The sequence below is a fragment of the Phyllostomus discolor genome, chromosome 6, assembly GCF_004126475.2.
Source record: "Phyllostomus discolor isolate MPI-MPIP mPhyDis1 chromosome 6, mPhyDis1.pri.v3, whole genome shotgun sequence".
In the NCBI taxonomy this organism is placed as follows: Eukaryota; Metazoa; Chordata; class Mammalia; order Chiroptera; family Phyllostomidae; genus Phyllostomus; species Phyllostomus discolor.
In genome coordinates this window covers 146,016,001-146,030,810 of record NC_040908.2, presented here as the reverse complement: position 1 = coordinate 146,030,810, position 14,810 = coordinate 146,016,001, and the positions used below count along the sequence as shown (strand labels likewise).

Here is a 14,810-nt window from a genome sequence, read left to right as displayed (position 1 = left end):
ATTAAACTAAAAAGTTTTTGCACAGCAAAGCAAATCATCAACAAAAAAACAAGACAACCCACTGAATGGGAGAAATATTTGCTGATATATATGTAAGGGTTAATATCCAAAATTTATAAAGAATTAAAGCACACCACCAAAAAAAACCCCAATCTATAAAATGGGCAAAGGATCTAAATAGACACTTCTCCAAAGAGGACATACAGATGGCCAATAAACACATGAAAAGATGCTCAACATCACTAATCACCAGAGAAATGCAAATTAAAACCACATGAGCCCTGGTTGGTGTGGCTCAGTGGATTGAGCACCAGCCTGCACACCTAAAGGTCACTGGTTCGATTCCCAGGGGCACATGCCTTAGTTGCCAGCCAGGTCCCCTGTTGGAGGTGTGTGAGAGGTAACCAATCACTGTATCTCTTGCACATTGCTGTTTCTCTCTCTCTCTTTCTCCCTCCTTTTCCCTCTCTCTAAAATAAATAAATAAAATCTTTTTTAAAAATAAATAAAACCACAATGAGATATCACCTCACACCTGTTGGAAAGGTATCATCAATAAATCAATAAACAAGTGCTGGTGAGGATATGGAGAAAGGGGAATCCTTTTGCACTGTTGGTGGGAATGCGGATTGGTGCAGCCACTGTGGAAAGTAGTTATGGAGTTGGCTCAAAAAATTAAAAATGGAACTGCCTTATGACCCAGCAATCCCACTTCTGGGAATTTACCTGAAGAGACTGGAAACATTAATTTGTAAGAATATCAGTACCCCTACATTCATTGCGGTGTTATTTACAATAGCCTATATTTGGAAGCAGCCCAAGTGTTCATTACTAGATGAGTGGATAAAACAACTATGGTACAGTTACACAGTGGAATTCTACTTGGCTGTTAAAAAAAGAAGAAAATTTTACCTTTTGTGACAGCATGAATGGACCTGGAGAACATTACGCTAAGTGAAATAAACCAGTCAGAGAGAGACAAATACTCTATGATTTCACTTTTATGTGGAATCTAATGAATAAACTGAACTAACAAGCAAAACAGATTCAGACTCATAGAAAGGGAGAGCAGGCTGACAGCTCTGCAGGGGGGGTGAGGGGTGGAAGGATTGAGCAAAAAAGAAAAAGGACTCATGGACAATAGCGTGGTGATTGTGGTGGGGGGAGGGGGGAGTGAAGGTAGAAAAGGGTATAAGGGGATAAATACTAATGGAAAAAAACACAATAAAAATGGTTTTTAAAAATTCTCAGACGCCATGTCAATTCTTTGCCCATATTAGCATAAAAATCATATAAATTTAATCATAATTATATATACTTAAATATAAACATGCAAAAGATTGATCAAAGTTGCCCTGGCTGGCGTAGCTCAGTGGATTGAGCACGGGCTGCGAACCAAAGTGTCGCAGGTTCGATTCCCAGTCAGGGTACATCTCTGGGTTGCAGGCCACGGCCCCCAGCAACCACACATTGATGTTTCTCTCTCTCTCTCTATCTCCCTCCCCTCCCTCTCTAAAAATAAATAAATAAAATCTTTAAAAAAAAAAGATTGATCAAAGTTAATATGGACAATATGTTAGTTAATGGGGTTATATTAATGTTAAATTTATTGAATGTCTTGTTTGTATACTGATTATATAGGAGAATATCTACATTTTTATGAGATAATTGCTGAAATATTTAAGGATGAAATGTCACAACATTTGCTGTTAACCCTCACAAGGTTCAGGAGCAAAAAATATATACACACATGCATACATACTCAGATATATATAAAAAGAAAGCAAATTGACAAAACATTAAAAACTGGTGGATTTACATTAAGGATATATGAGTATTAATTATACTGTTTTGGTGACTCTTCTGTAGGTTCAAAATTTTTACAAAATATATTAATGGTAAATAACTAAAAGTATATATATCAACATAACAACAATGATTATGCCTTTTGGTGGTAAAATTGTGGGTGAATTTTTTTCCTTCTTCTACCTTTTCTATAAAGTTTGCTTTTTAATTTTTTTAAATGCATGAGTGTCTATACTTAAGTCTAAGCTTGAAAATACGCTGTGTATTAGGTGCACTTAATGAGATTCACACAATTCTCGTACCTGAAAAGGGGCACTATTTCCTTAATGTCCTTTAGCTTCCTAACTTCCTCATCTCGAGCAGGTGCACACAGTGTCCCCATCATGCCAATGACAAATTCCGCCAGCCTGGAAATGTCTAGGGCCCCATTCTCCGCCTCCTGCTTTATCAGCTCCAGATCCAAGACTTCTGTAATCTGGTTTCTCAGTCTAGTGTGACCAGGCAGCAAGAAAGATAAGAGAGTCTGCAAAAGAGCACAGCCAAGTTTAATCGCTTTCTTAGTCAGATATTTTTGATTATATGTAGAGGAATTTACATCTACCCAAATGAGGACTTACAAATTATTACTATAGTGTTGCACATTTTAACCTCTTATTCAACAAACATGTCTACAAATCATTTAGACTATCTAAATTTTCATTTAAGCTCTAGGTAGCAATCAACTGGATACAACGTGACTAAAGGTGAGAAAAGTAAAGCACAAGAATTAACATGAGCCTGTGCCCCACCCACAGATGCCAATTTCCATGGATACATCTTTTCTTTGATACTACTGCTAACGGTACTGCAAAAACAGCCCAGTCTGCCACTTAGCGCCTTCTCTGTTCCACAGGCTGAATCACTTTCTGGCCACCAAAAAAGGAATGTGTTCACACCTATTAAAAATTGTATAAATCACCTGTATTTCATAAAATATTTTCTTTAAATAATTCTGTTTTTTAAAATACTTTTTCTTTGTCTACAAAGGAACGCCTCAGGTGATCATAGCTTCTCTGAAATTTTAAAAAGGGCGCTAAGCCAAAAGTACTCTTCATCCACATTTGGGCAAGAAATTGAACTCGATCCTTCGATTTCTTTAGTCTTCTGGCACAGTCACACAGAGAGGCGGAATATTCCTAGCACCAGAAGAGCACCACGGTTTGTTCTTCAAGTTACCTCTTTGATCTCTCCAACAAGTTTGATGGCATGGTCATATGTTGGGGGGTCTTCACTGAGCTGGACACTCAAGCAATCCCAAAAAGCTTTATGCACAATCTCCTTTACTCTCTTCTCCAAACTGGAGGCAAAAAAAAAAAAGCAAAAATAAAATAGTTGAGCCTCAAATCATTTTCTTTAAAATTAAGAACAGCTTTCTTGAACTGTGATTTATATACTGTAAAATTCCCCGTTTTAAGCATACCATTCAAAGATATTTAGTGAATGTATCAAGTTATGCACCCATCACCACAATCTGACTTCGAAACCCTTCCGTCACTCCAATAAGACCCCTTGTGCCCGAATTGTGCACCAAGTTCCCAAGACGTCATTCCCTGAGTACAAGCCATCATGCCTGGCCACCTCGCTCCCTACCCTCGGCCCAGCTGAATACAGCACATTTCTGGAAACCCAGAAGGCACAAGCCAAGCCACTGGCCATAAGACTCCAGCTTAAAAGGGAGTACCTGCTTCAGTACAACACCTCCAGCCACTGAGCGCCCATCAAAAATCCTGCTTTGACTCGTTGGACCTACACAAGGTCAGCAACTGTCTATCCCAATTTCGGACCCACTCCTAAGACCTCACTCTTAGGAGCTGTGATTGGAATTGGGCCCCTCTCCTTCTGGCATTATGTTTTTAAAACTGACAGAAATATGGAAGAAAAATGAATCCAGAAAGAAAAATTGGACCGAACATTCAAAATCTCATATTAAGTCTGGCGATTATGACTGTATATCATTAAAAAAAAAGACCCCTTGTGCCCAGTTGCTGCCAAGTTCTAGCCCCAACCCCAGGAAATTATTAATCTACAGTCTGTCTCTATAGATTTCCATTTTCTGGATGTTTCATGTAAATGGAATTGCACAGTATATGGACTATGTGTCTGGATTCTTCTACTAGGCAAAATACTTTCAAGCATCTCACCCGTGTAAATGTATCAGTGCCTTGATCCTTTTTATGACTGAATATGTTCCATCATATGGACATACCGTGTTTTATGCATCTATTTCTCATGTTGGTGGACATTTGGATTATATCTACTTTTTGGTTATTATCAAGTCACTTTCAAAAACACAAACTCTATGGATTTAGGGTGAGATACTTTCAAAATAATATGGATAAAGGAAAGATTTACCAGATATTCTTAAATAAACCACATACCTTATGTTTAGTTAATGATTTATCTCAATAAGTACCTCACTGGAAAGAATAACTTTCAACAAATCTGACAGATGGCATTAATCCAATTGACAGCATCTAATAATGCCGTATGATAAAAAGAATACTGGAAAGTTCAGAGCTGTGAATTTTTGGTTTCCTGACACCATCAAGTTTCCTAAGGTTTCTATGATTAAGTACTTTAAGATAACAATTCAGCATGTATACAGGTTGAAGGACTTTATTTTCTACAAAAAATCCTATTCCCATGTGATATATGAGACAACTGCTTAATGACATACCAAACTATAACACCTCATTAAAACAAGTAATTATACCGTGAGAGCAAAACAAATGATTCTTCATGATTAATGTGAAAAAGTACCATCTTTGCAGAACACACAAGAAGTGTCTGTAAAGTCACAGTTAGAAGCCTGTTGTAGGAGAGCCTGCCAACTCAGCAGCCATTCCTCCTCCCTTCGTGAGAGAATACCCATGTCTTCCACGGCACTTTCACAATGACAAGGGGCAATGTTTTTTCTTTCTTGTGACAAGACACTTTAAAAGGCACACCTTACAGTCAACAGAGAGTTAGACTCGGCACGACATTCGCCAGGTGCTAGGGATACAGGGAGTAACGTGCAGTCCTTGTCTGTGCAGGGTTCACACCCCGGGGGGAAACACAAGGAGACCAACGACTGCAGCACCATGTGACAGTTACAAGGAATGAATGGAACAACACAATGAAAACACATATGAGGCAGCAAAGTCCTCTGGAAAAGGGAGAAGCTAACATGAAAGATTCCCACAGATTTCCATACGTTTTGTTTACATTTTGAAGGATTAGTGGTCCTTCGATCCACTTTCAAATTCTAGTGACTCTTGGTATAGGAATATTTTTTAGCAGCAACATACTAAGGAGAGTTGTATTCGAGTATGGTAAGATCAAGTGAAGAAAACATTTCCAGAACTGGGAAATGACAGTATTCTACTAAACAAGTATCTCAGTAACCATCTTACCTGTCTTCTGGTAATTCAACAGGTTTAATCCGGAAGTCTCCATTTACTACAATTTCATGGGCTAGAACCATGTTAGTGACTCCTTTTGCTGTCTCTAGGAGTTCTTCTACTGTCACAAAACGAGGAGGACTGGCTGTAACAAGAACCCAGTGTAAGAGACTTGCTTCCCTAGATTATAATTTCTATTGAAGTTAGAAGAAAGTGGTTCAGGTACCAGCTAATAATTTTGGCTATGCCCCTATTTATGAAAATATTCTGGCAATTTCAAGCAATAAACCTATATTATTTTTTTCTTTTAATCTAGAGTCCTAAAAGCGGAAATCACTCACAACACTCAAATCATGTTTTCGCCCTAATGGGTGTAGCTCAAATGGTTGGGCGTTGTCCCTCAAAACGAAAGGTCACCAGTTCCACTCCCCGTCAGGGCACAAGCCTGGGTTGTGGGTCCAGTCCCAGGTCAGAGCACAAGCGAAAGGCAAATGATTGATGTTTCTCTCCCTCTCTTTCTCCCTCCTCTCTCCTCTCTCTAACAATAAATAAATAAAGTCTTATTTAAATTTTTTTCTAAGACTGGTTAATGGAAAATTATTACAATAAACTGAGACTTAGAAAAACTTTTATAGTCTACCAATTCCCCAATAAGCTGAGGGTTTATTTTCTGATCCCTTTGCCTCCTATCCATCCTAAATGACAAAAGGGAAACACCAGATTCAAGGTTTCCTGCTCCCATGAGCAGTTGACATTCTGCTCAATCACTAACACCGTGCTACGAATGAATCTCCCCAAATTAAAACAGCAGGGAGTACTCCGGGGTGCCCAGGTGTTTATACAAAGCTAAAGCTACTACCCTGTACAGACACCAGGAAAGAATGTGAGTTCTAAAGCTGACCAAAGAGGAAATCACAGGGTGTGTGCCACAAGTACTTTGAAGAATGCAGGCACACTGTATTAAAACCTTGAGATAGCTCTGATTTCTCCCTTTCCATTGCCCTGATATCCAAGTCCTATAGATTTCACTTCTGTATCAGCTGCTGCAGTAGTCCCACAACTGGTCTCCATACCTCTCTTTCCTTTGAAAAAGTTTGAGATTTCTCTTCCAGAAAGAAAAGTCTCATACAAATCTCCCCAGGTGATCTGGGCCAAGGAACATTGGGTAATTCCTATATTTTAAATGTGTTTAATAAATATATGTATTTTCGGTATATCAGTAAGGCTGTTTTTAAAATAAAGTCCATGATAAATAAAGTTCTTTAGCCTGTAACAGAATTGGGGGTAGGGAATGCTTGTGAAAACAGATTGCTGGGCTCGCCTCTGAGCATTTCTGATTTAGCAGGTCTGGCGTGAGGCCAGAGATTCTGAATTTCTCACAGAAATGCAGAATCTGATGGTCACAGAAATCATACTTTGAAAAGCACTGGCCTAGAAGAGGACAATATTAATTTTAAGTTATTTGATAGGATCTGGGCTTAACCTGAGATAATGTCACTGGTTTGCACAGAGTTTAAGAGTCACAAAAATCTTAGGTTAGTGAAAAGTAACTTTCCTTCCTCTTTCATTTTTTTTTCTTTTCCTTATCAAAAAAAAGGGAACTAAATCTAAGAGCTGGTCATATCCTGTCTGGCAAAAATTTTTATTTGGTCACATAAGGGGAAGTTGAAGAAAAGCAAAATTCTAAGGATTTTCAGAAAATATTAATAAAAATAATAAATAAAAATTTCCCTCATAAATATTGGAAAAATATAATATGTATCCAAAATCAAAGCCAAGACAGAAATTTAGGAAGTCCATTTCTGCCAAAGTGATCTATTGTTAAATGCAATTCAAGTCAAAATCCCTGCAAGATTTTGTTAAAATTGCCAAACTGATTCTAAAAGTTATATAAAAATGCACCCGACCTACAAAAACCAATATTATTTTGAGGAAAAAAAAGGAATTAAGTTGGAGGACTCACACTAACTGATTTCAATACCACTTAAAGACAGTGTGTTCTTGGTACACGGGTAAATACACAGATCAACTGAAGAGAGCAAAAGATCCAGAAACAGACTGATACACACAGGCATACATAAGTGTACACATGGTTAATAAGGCAAAATTAGTTTCTTTAAATCAAATGGTGCTGGGACAATTAGAAAGCAATATATAAGAAAGGACTCTCAGCCATATCTCACATGATAAACAAAAACTAATACAAAATGGACCACAGACCTAAATATAAGAGCTAAAACTATAAAACTTCTAGGAGAAAACAATGGGAAAATTCCTTAGGTAGGACACAAAAAGCTCAAAATATAAGAAGAAAAAAACTGATAAACTAAACTTTATCAAAATTCAAAACTTCTGTTACTCTATTAAGAAAATGAAATGGCATGCCACCAATAGGAGGAAGTATTTGCAAATGATCTGCTAAAGGACTTACAGTGATAATATAAAAAGAAGTCTTACAGCTCAAAGATATAGTGAAAGCAAATAAGAAATGGTTAGAAGATCTGAACAGACATTTCTCCAGGGCAGATACACAAATGGCCAGTAGGCTCATGAAAAGATGCTCAACTGTGTGAGACAACAGAAAATATACATGTCAGTCTCTACCCCTTGGTTCCTGGCACAAATCTCTTGCAATTTCTTAAATGCTAAGAACACTAGGAGCATCTCTTGTTCCAATGAGATGACTCTGAGTGGGCCCCTGGATAGCCCCTGGATGAGGGCTAGTCATCAGAAAGACCAAGCATAACTGGCAGTTTGGAATTTCAGCCCCAGCCCTCATCCTCCAGAGAGGGGAGAGTGGTTGGAAATGGAGTTAATAACTGATCATAGCCTCCATAAAATGCCAATAATATGGGTTTCAGAGAGTTTCCAGTTTGGTCAACACATTCATACGGGGAGGGTGATACACCCCAACTCTAGGGGGACAGAAGCTCCTGAGCTTGGGATCCTGCCAGACCTCACCCTATGCATCTATCTCTTCATCACATTGTTCATCTGTATCCTTCATCATATCCCTGAATAAACTGGTAAACATAAGTATCTCCCTGAGTTCTGTGAGATGCTTAAATTAACTAAATTAACTGAATCCAAGGAGTGACAGCTGGAACCTCCAACCTACAGCAGGTTGGTCAGAAGCACAGGTAAATAACCTGGGCTTGCAACTGGCATCTGAAGGCAGGGGGCAGTCTTGTGGGACTGAGGCCTTAACATAAGAGATCTCATGCTGTCTCCAGGTACACGGTGCCAGAATTCAATTGCACTGTAGGATACCCAGCTGGTATCACTGAGAATTGGTTGATGGGGAAATAAAACCCCACACATTTAGTAATCAGAAGTTAAGTGTTCCGCCTGAGTAGTAAAGGTAACACACAGAAGAAAAACACAAGAGGATGGACTGGGTTTGTATCCACACAGGTAGAAAACTGTAGGGTTTTTCTTTTATAATCAGGAAATGCAAATTAAAACCACACTGAGATACTACTACACACCTGCTAGAATGGCCAATATTGAAGAGACTGATCATACCAAGTATCAAATAGATGCGGAGCATCTGGAACTCTTGTACACAAGCAGTGGGGATGCAAATGGTACAGTCACTGTGGAAAACAGTCTCTTGGTTTTTTATAAAGTAAACCATACACTTTGCACATGACCCAGCAACACCACTCCTAGGTCTTCAGCCAAGGAAACTGAAAACATATGGTCATGTGAGGACTTGTACACAAATGTTAGTAGCAGCTTTATTCATAACAGTCAAAATCTAGAACTCTTCAAATGTCTGTCAACTGAAGAATGGATAAACAAAGCGTACTGTAGCCATACAATGCATTACTCCTCAGCAATAAAAAAATGAACAAACTACTGATATCTGCAAAGACATGGTTGAATCGTAAAAGCATTATCCCAAGTGAAAGAGTCAGATACAAAAGGCTACATATAGTATGATTCTATTTATATCATAAATTCCATTTAGATTATAAAATGGGCAAAATTATAGCGACAGAAAGCAGATCAGTGGTTGCCAAAGGATGGTGGGAGGAGGGGAAAATTCACTGATAAAGGGCACAAGAAAATTTTGGGAGGTGATGGAGATGTTCTAGCAGCACAAGATTGTAATGGCAGTGAGTGACACAACTGTAAATATACTGGTCAAAACTCATCAAAATGCACACTTAAAGTCGGTAAATTTTATTATACAGAGATTATACCTCACCCTAGCCGGGTGGCTCAGTTGGTTGGAGCATCTTCCCATACACCAAAAGGTTACAGGTTCAACCCCAGTCAGGACACATACTTAAGACTGCGGGTTTGATCAGGTTGGGGTGTGCACAGGAGGCAAGCAAGCAGTGTTTCTCTCTTACATCAATTGATTTCTCTCTCCTCTCTCCCTCCCTCCCTCTCTAAAGTCAATAAACATACCCTCGGGTAAGGATTTAAAAAATTATACCTCTGATTTTTGAAGCTGATTAAAAATTAGAAGGCACTAAGTAGTGATTTACTATATATATACAATAACTATTAAATTTCTTCAAGCTAGTATTTTGTTATCATTTATCAGAAAATGGAATTTCCACTGTGGTATATCAATATCAAGCATCAGGAGTTACTACACTCTGAGTTCTTAATCTCTTAAAAAGAAATTCAGAGATTGTCACCAGGGCTTCCAAATTTTGTCTTAACCTTGGTTTTGAAAAAATCTCCAGATGTCTGATCATCTCAAATTTACAAAAACAACAGAAACACACCAATTCCTCTGAGTAATAAAACTGGGGTCCACTAATGCTTGCTATAATAATGCTGTAACTTTTGTCTTGGCCACTGACACAGCATCCAGACTGAGAAAGACTTGGAAACTTCAGGGCCACATGAGCCACAGCCACAGCCTTACAGGCAAGCACCGGAAGCTCCTGGGAGGCTGAGATAATGCTGGTGGCACGCATCATCACAGGATCAGCTTCGACAAATATCACACGGGATGCTTTGGGAGGCATTACCACCTAAAGAGGAACCAGAGCTTTTGCCCAACTGTCACACTTGATAAACTGCGGACCTTGGTCAGCGAGCAGACACAGGTAAATGCTGCCAAAAACAAGACCGCAGCCGCTGCTGCCATCATTGCCATGTGATCGGGCTACTACAGAGTTCTGGGGCAGAAAACACTCCCAAAGCAGCCTGTCAACATGGAGGCCAAATTCTTCAGCAGGAGAGCTGAAGAGAAAATTAAGGGTGGCCCTGCCTGTTGTGGCTCAGTTGGGTGGGCGTCCTCCTGCATATCAAAGGGTTGCTGGCTGGCTCCCTGGTCAGCACACACACCTGAGCTGCAGGTTCAGGCCCGGGTTCTGGCACCTACAAGAGGCAGCCAATCAATGTTTCTCTCTCACATCAATGTTTCTTTCCCTCTCTTTCTCCTTTCCTCCCTCCCTCTCTAAAAATAAACACATAAAACCTTTAAGAAAGAAAAAAGAAAATTAAGGGTGTTGGGCGAGTCCTGTGTCCAGGTACCTTAAAGCCAAATGAACAAAGTTCATTAAGTGCTCATACGTGTGTCCCCCCCACACCCAAAGAAGAATACTACGTTGATTAATAAATTACCTGGGTAAGGACTTTGGTAATTTTAAAAAAGGCACACCTCAAACACAAAAATGTCTGTAATTCTTCCAAATATGAAGAATTACTGATCATCTATACTTTAGAGAGATAATATCAGCACTGACATTCTTAGACTATGACATTTCCTCTTAAAACTTTCATTTTTTGGACTCACTTCAAAAATCTTAAGTGTTCTTAATAAAAGACATGAGTTGGGGCAACTGCTTGGAATCCATGCAGAAACTGCCACCCTTTCATCTCAGAGACCTGCTCCCTGCCAGGAATCTGAGGTGACTTTACCACATATATTCAGCAATCTGAATCCCCTCACCCTGTGGGAACTCAGCCCCGAGGCAATGAACTTAGGGTGTGGTGAAGTCACTCCCATTCAGAAAACCCCCTTTTTTTTTAACCTGACAAGCACAGTCCTGGCTGGAACCTGCCTCAAACTTTTCAAACACTCTTCTAATTAAAGCCGCAATTGTATTCCGCCCTACTATTTCTTTTTTTTAAGTTTATTGTATTTTTTTCCCATTACCATTTATCCCCCTTAGACCCTCTCCCACCTCGATTTCTCAGAGTACTTCAGAGAAATTGGAATGTTACTGAAGCTGGAGGAAGATAGGAACATTCTGGACATTATACTAAAATTTTAATATCTCATGCAATTGAAAACCCACAAGTTGAGAAGCTGTTGCTATTCTTAAATGCTCATTATTGGCAATGAGCATTTAATCATTTTATTAAAACCTAGCTCAGGGCCACATGCACAAGGAAGCCTAATAAAAATATCATCTGAAAATAAGACAGTATCACTTCCAACCAAAGGCACATTTGCTTACAGTGAGGTCTTTGCACTCTTTGGGTGCTAGGAGAGCCCGACTTTATTTTTTCCCGTGAAGCTTCATCAGAGCCTTCTGCAGCATCTTCAAGGCCTTGCTCAGAATCATCTGATTTTGATTTTCCTGCTTCATTTATACTGGATTTGTTCAAGTTTTCAGACATTCTCAATTAAGTTTATTCACTTCCCTAAAAAAGAAAAAAAATGAACCTAGGAAAGAAAAAAATTGAACCAAAATGTTCTAGCTGTCAGTAGCTAGCAGTGAGACTCGAAGAAAATCAGTAATCTCTTTGGGTTTCAGCTTTCTCATCTGTAAAATAGATAGGCTTGCTAAGATCTTATCCAACTATAATAGTCTGCTTCAATGATTAAACAGATACCTGTAAAATGACACTTGTTATTTATCAAATTTATGGACTTGTATCTCAGATAGAGAGTAGCAAGTCTGAATATTTTTGTCTCACTCTTAAGTACCATGTCACGAGGACACAGGGCTTTAAATTGTTGGAAGATGACACCATAAAGTGCCTGCTTGTATTTTAATTCAAAGACTGATTCAATTTTTAAATTCTTTACTCTCATTTCTGAGTGCTGGTAGGAACACTTTGGAAATAATGCTTTTAATCAGGCTTCCAAGTAAACACAGTGAGCTGGGGCGTTGGCTCCCCGATCTCATTCTGTGAATAGGACACCTGGCGATGACAGACAGAAGGTAGAATTTTATGAAGCATTTAAAAAGAATGTGTGGGGTAAATAGTTTTATTAATTCCTTGCCAGTCAGCAGAAAAAGATGGTGAGTAAAGCAGGAAGTTGGAAATAACCATAATATATGTGGTTGGGTGGGGCTTTAATTTTTTCAGTTGCCCATTAGAATAGAAATAACACGCTGGTTTGGGCCAATAAATAAAGGTCTGGAATAGTAATCTCTTATTTACTATATAAGTTTTTGCCAAGTTGTTCCCACCCTTGTCTAGCCCCACCCGTACCCCCCTAGTTTTAGGGGTCTCTATGCCCAAGGTGTTTCCAATTAAGGGAAAAGAAAGATGTAATGTTCCTGCATTTACACTACTGAAAAAATTAGTATTTGTGCTATTAGCACTTGAAGATCACAAAACACTTTAATAAACTCTAATTAGACTTTATCACACACCTGGGAGATAATCCAGGGATCCAAAACAATGTTGACTGCTTTGGGAAGGTTTGGCAGACTCTTTTCTGCACATTAGAGAAGAATCACTTGATGTGAATATCTGAAATTTTAGATACCTCCATTAAATAGAATGAAATTACTGGAATTTACATTTTCAGGTCTGTATTATTAACATGAAGATTGCTTTAAAGCAGTTCCCCTTTAACTTCCAGCATCTCACTCCAGACATCCATCTCCTCTCTGTCCTAAATCCTATTTGCCTCTGGAAATGCTCCAAGATCCAAACGATAACATTACCAGCACATCCTATAAGAAAGGACGCACAAAAACACTTCTAAATTTATCCTCTTCACATGCTGGGAATGAGCTCAGAAAGGATGAAGTAATTCATTCTGTGCAGTGAAGAGGAAAGGCAGGCTTCCCAGATCTCTAATACTCAGCTAAGTAAACTAACCCATCCTTTTAATATCGGCTCAGGTCCAAGCTCCTCCCAGGACACTTCCCCATCCTCAGCAGCATTTGCACCTTTCTCTGAACTCCTGTAGGACTGGTTACTAGGCATCTGGCATTCATCATTGCCCTAAATCCAATTCAAAATACCCTTATTGAATAGTAATAGAAAGAAGAAAAGGCATGGTCTAGAGGGAGAGACAGACATTTTTACACGGAAACACAGGGAAACTTAAGCCTTAATAGCATTATGAAATCGCTAAGGAAATACAGCAGAGGGAGAAACTAATTCTGCCTGGAAGATGTTGGAATAGCCTTCCCAGAAAAGGGGACATTTGAGCTGGACTTTTTGAAAAGAGTAGGATTTCATCCAATTAAAAAAAAAAGTCTGGAAGGGGAGAGGCGGTAAAAAGAGGGGCACTTCACTCAAAGAGCACAAGGCGAGGCCCGAAAGTGAGCAGAAGAACAAGTGGCAGGTGCTGAAGATGAAAAGATGGGTTGGGGCCAGATTGTAAAATGGCTAGTTTTTATTTAAAACAAAAGAAAACTCTTCACCTAGATTTTTAACTTAAGGGCCAAGACCAACCATATTCTCCCTCACAGGCTCCACACCTATAAGAATATCCCCCAAACAGATACCCACTTGGGACGTTGACAGCTGTGTCATCTCTGTGATGTCGGTGTATTGGGGAGGGACGGGAGTTGGTCCCAGACATGCACGGGTTCCAACTCTGGCTCTCTACTAGCTGGGAACTTCAGATTCCTCATCTCTAAGATGCAGATAACCTGCACCTCTTCAGTGTCTGGGGGGGGGGGGGGGCGGGAGGGGAGTTTAAACGACAGAGTGTGCATAACAACACATGGCACACAACTGGTACTTATAGTTACAGGGCTACAGGATGCATTTAATTACTTACAGCGTGCTCATTCATTCAACAATCACCAACTCCTGCTACGCCTAAAAAGGGAACCGAGAGGAGGATCCTCGCACTTGCCGTGAACACGTATATCTGAGCTTCACGCCGGGCCCGAGCGGGACACTAGAGACTCCGCAGCAGAAAGGGCCTTTCAGCAAAATAAAGGGGCTCCGTCCACCGACGCCCGGATCGCTTCCTCCGGCCCTCAGCGCCGCTCACTCCCAGCGTCCAGATGCAGTCGTAAACAACTGTTTGGGCCGGCGAGGGAGTGGCCCCGCCGGGAGCCGGCGGCGGACGCGGGGCGCGCCTGGAGGACGGCCTCGGGAGGTGGGACCAAAGCCGCGCTGAACCCGCCCGCTGTACCTGCCTCTTCCTCGCCTCCACCCGACATCACCCGGGCCAGACTCCACGGGAGAAGAGGGCCAAGAACTGCCAGTGATTTCCACCTCGTGCGTCCAGCCTCCGTGCCCGCTGCCCTCACCTGCCGCGGAGTCGGCGTTCTCCGTGCTGCCGCTGGGGCGGGGAATGAGGCGGGGCGGCGCCGCGGTGCCGGCGGGGAGCGATGCGCGGCGGGCTGGCGGTTCGCCTTCTGCCCTGCAGAGGCCGCGTCCCTCGCCCGCTGCAGGCCGTGCCCC

The 14,810-nt window shown here is 40.5% G+C and overlaps 1 protein-coding gene and 1 pseudogene across 9 annotated transcripts in view; one reads left to right on the top strand and one right to left on the bottom strand.

Moving 5' to 3' along the window:
* Positions 1-14,721, bottom strand: part of TCP11L1 (t-complex 11 like 1) — a 34,342-nt gene extending 19,621 nt beyond the window's left edge. The window contains exons 1-5 of one of the 9 annotated variants that reach the window (XM_036029210.1): positions 14,657-14,721; positions 11,660-11,846; positions 5,241-5,373; positions 3,022-3,142; positions 2,109-2,329 (exon numbers count right to left, since the gene is read on the bottom strand). In XM_036029210.1, the coding sequence (XP_035885103.1) occupies positions 2,109-2,329; positions 3,022-3,142; positions 5,241-5,373; positions 11,660-11,822 (638 nt within the window). In that variant the 5' untranslated portion in view covers positions 11,823-11,846; positions 14,657-14,721. Of the gene's footprint in view, positions 1-2,108; positions 2,330-3,021; positions 3,143-5,240; positions 5,374-11,659; positions 11,847-12,808; positions 14,040-14,175 lie in introns of those variants that run through there. The other 8 variants (XM_036029206.1, XM_028517285.2, XM_036029205.1 and 5 more) reach the window with 8 other exon arrangements.
* Positions 3,278-3,775, top strand: LOC114500977 (annotated as a pseudogene).
* Positions 14,722-14,810: the final 89 nt, after the last annotated feature.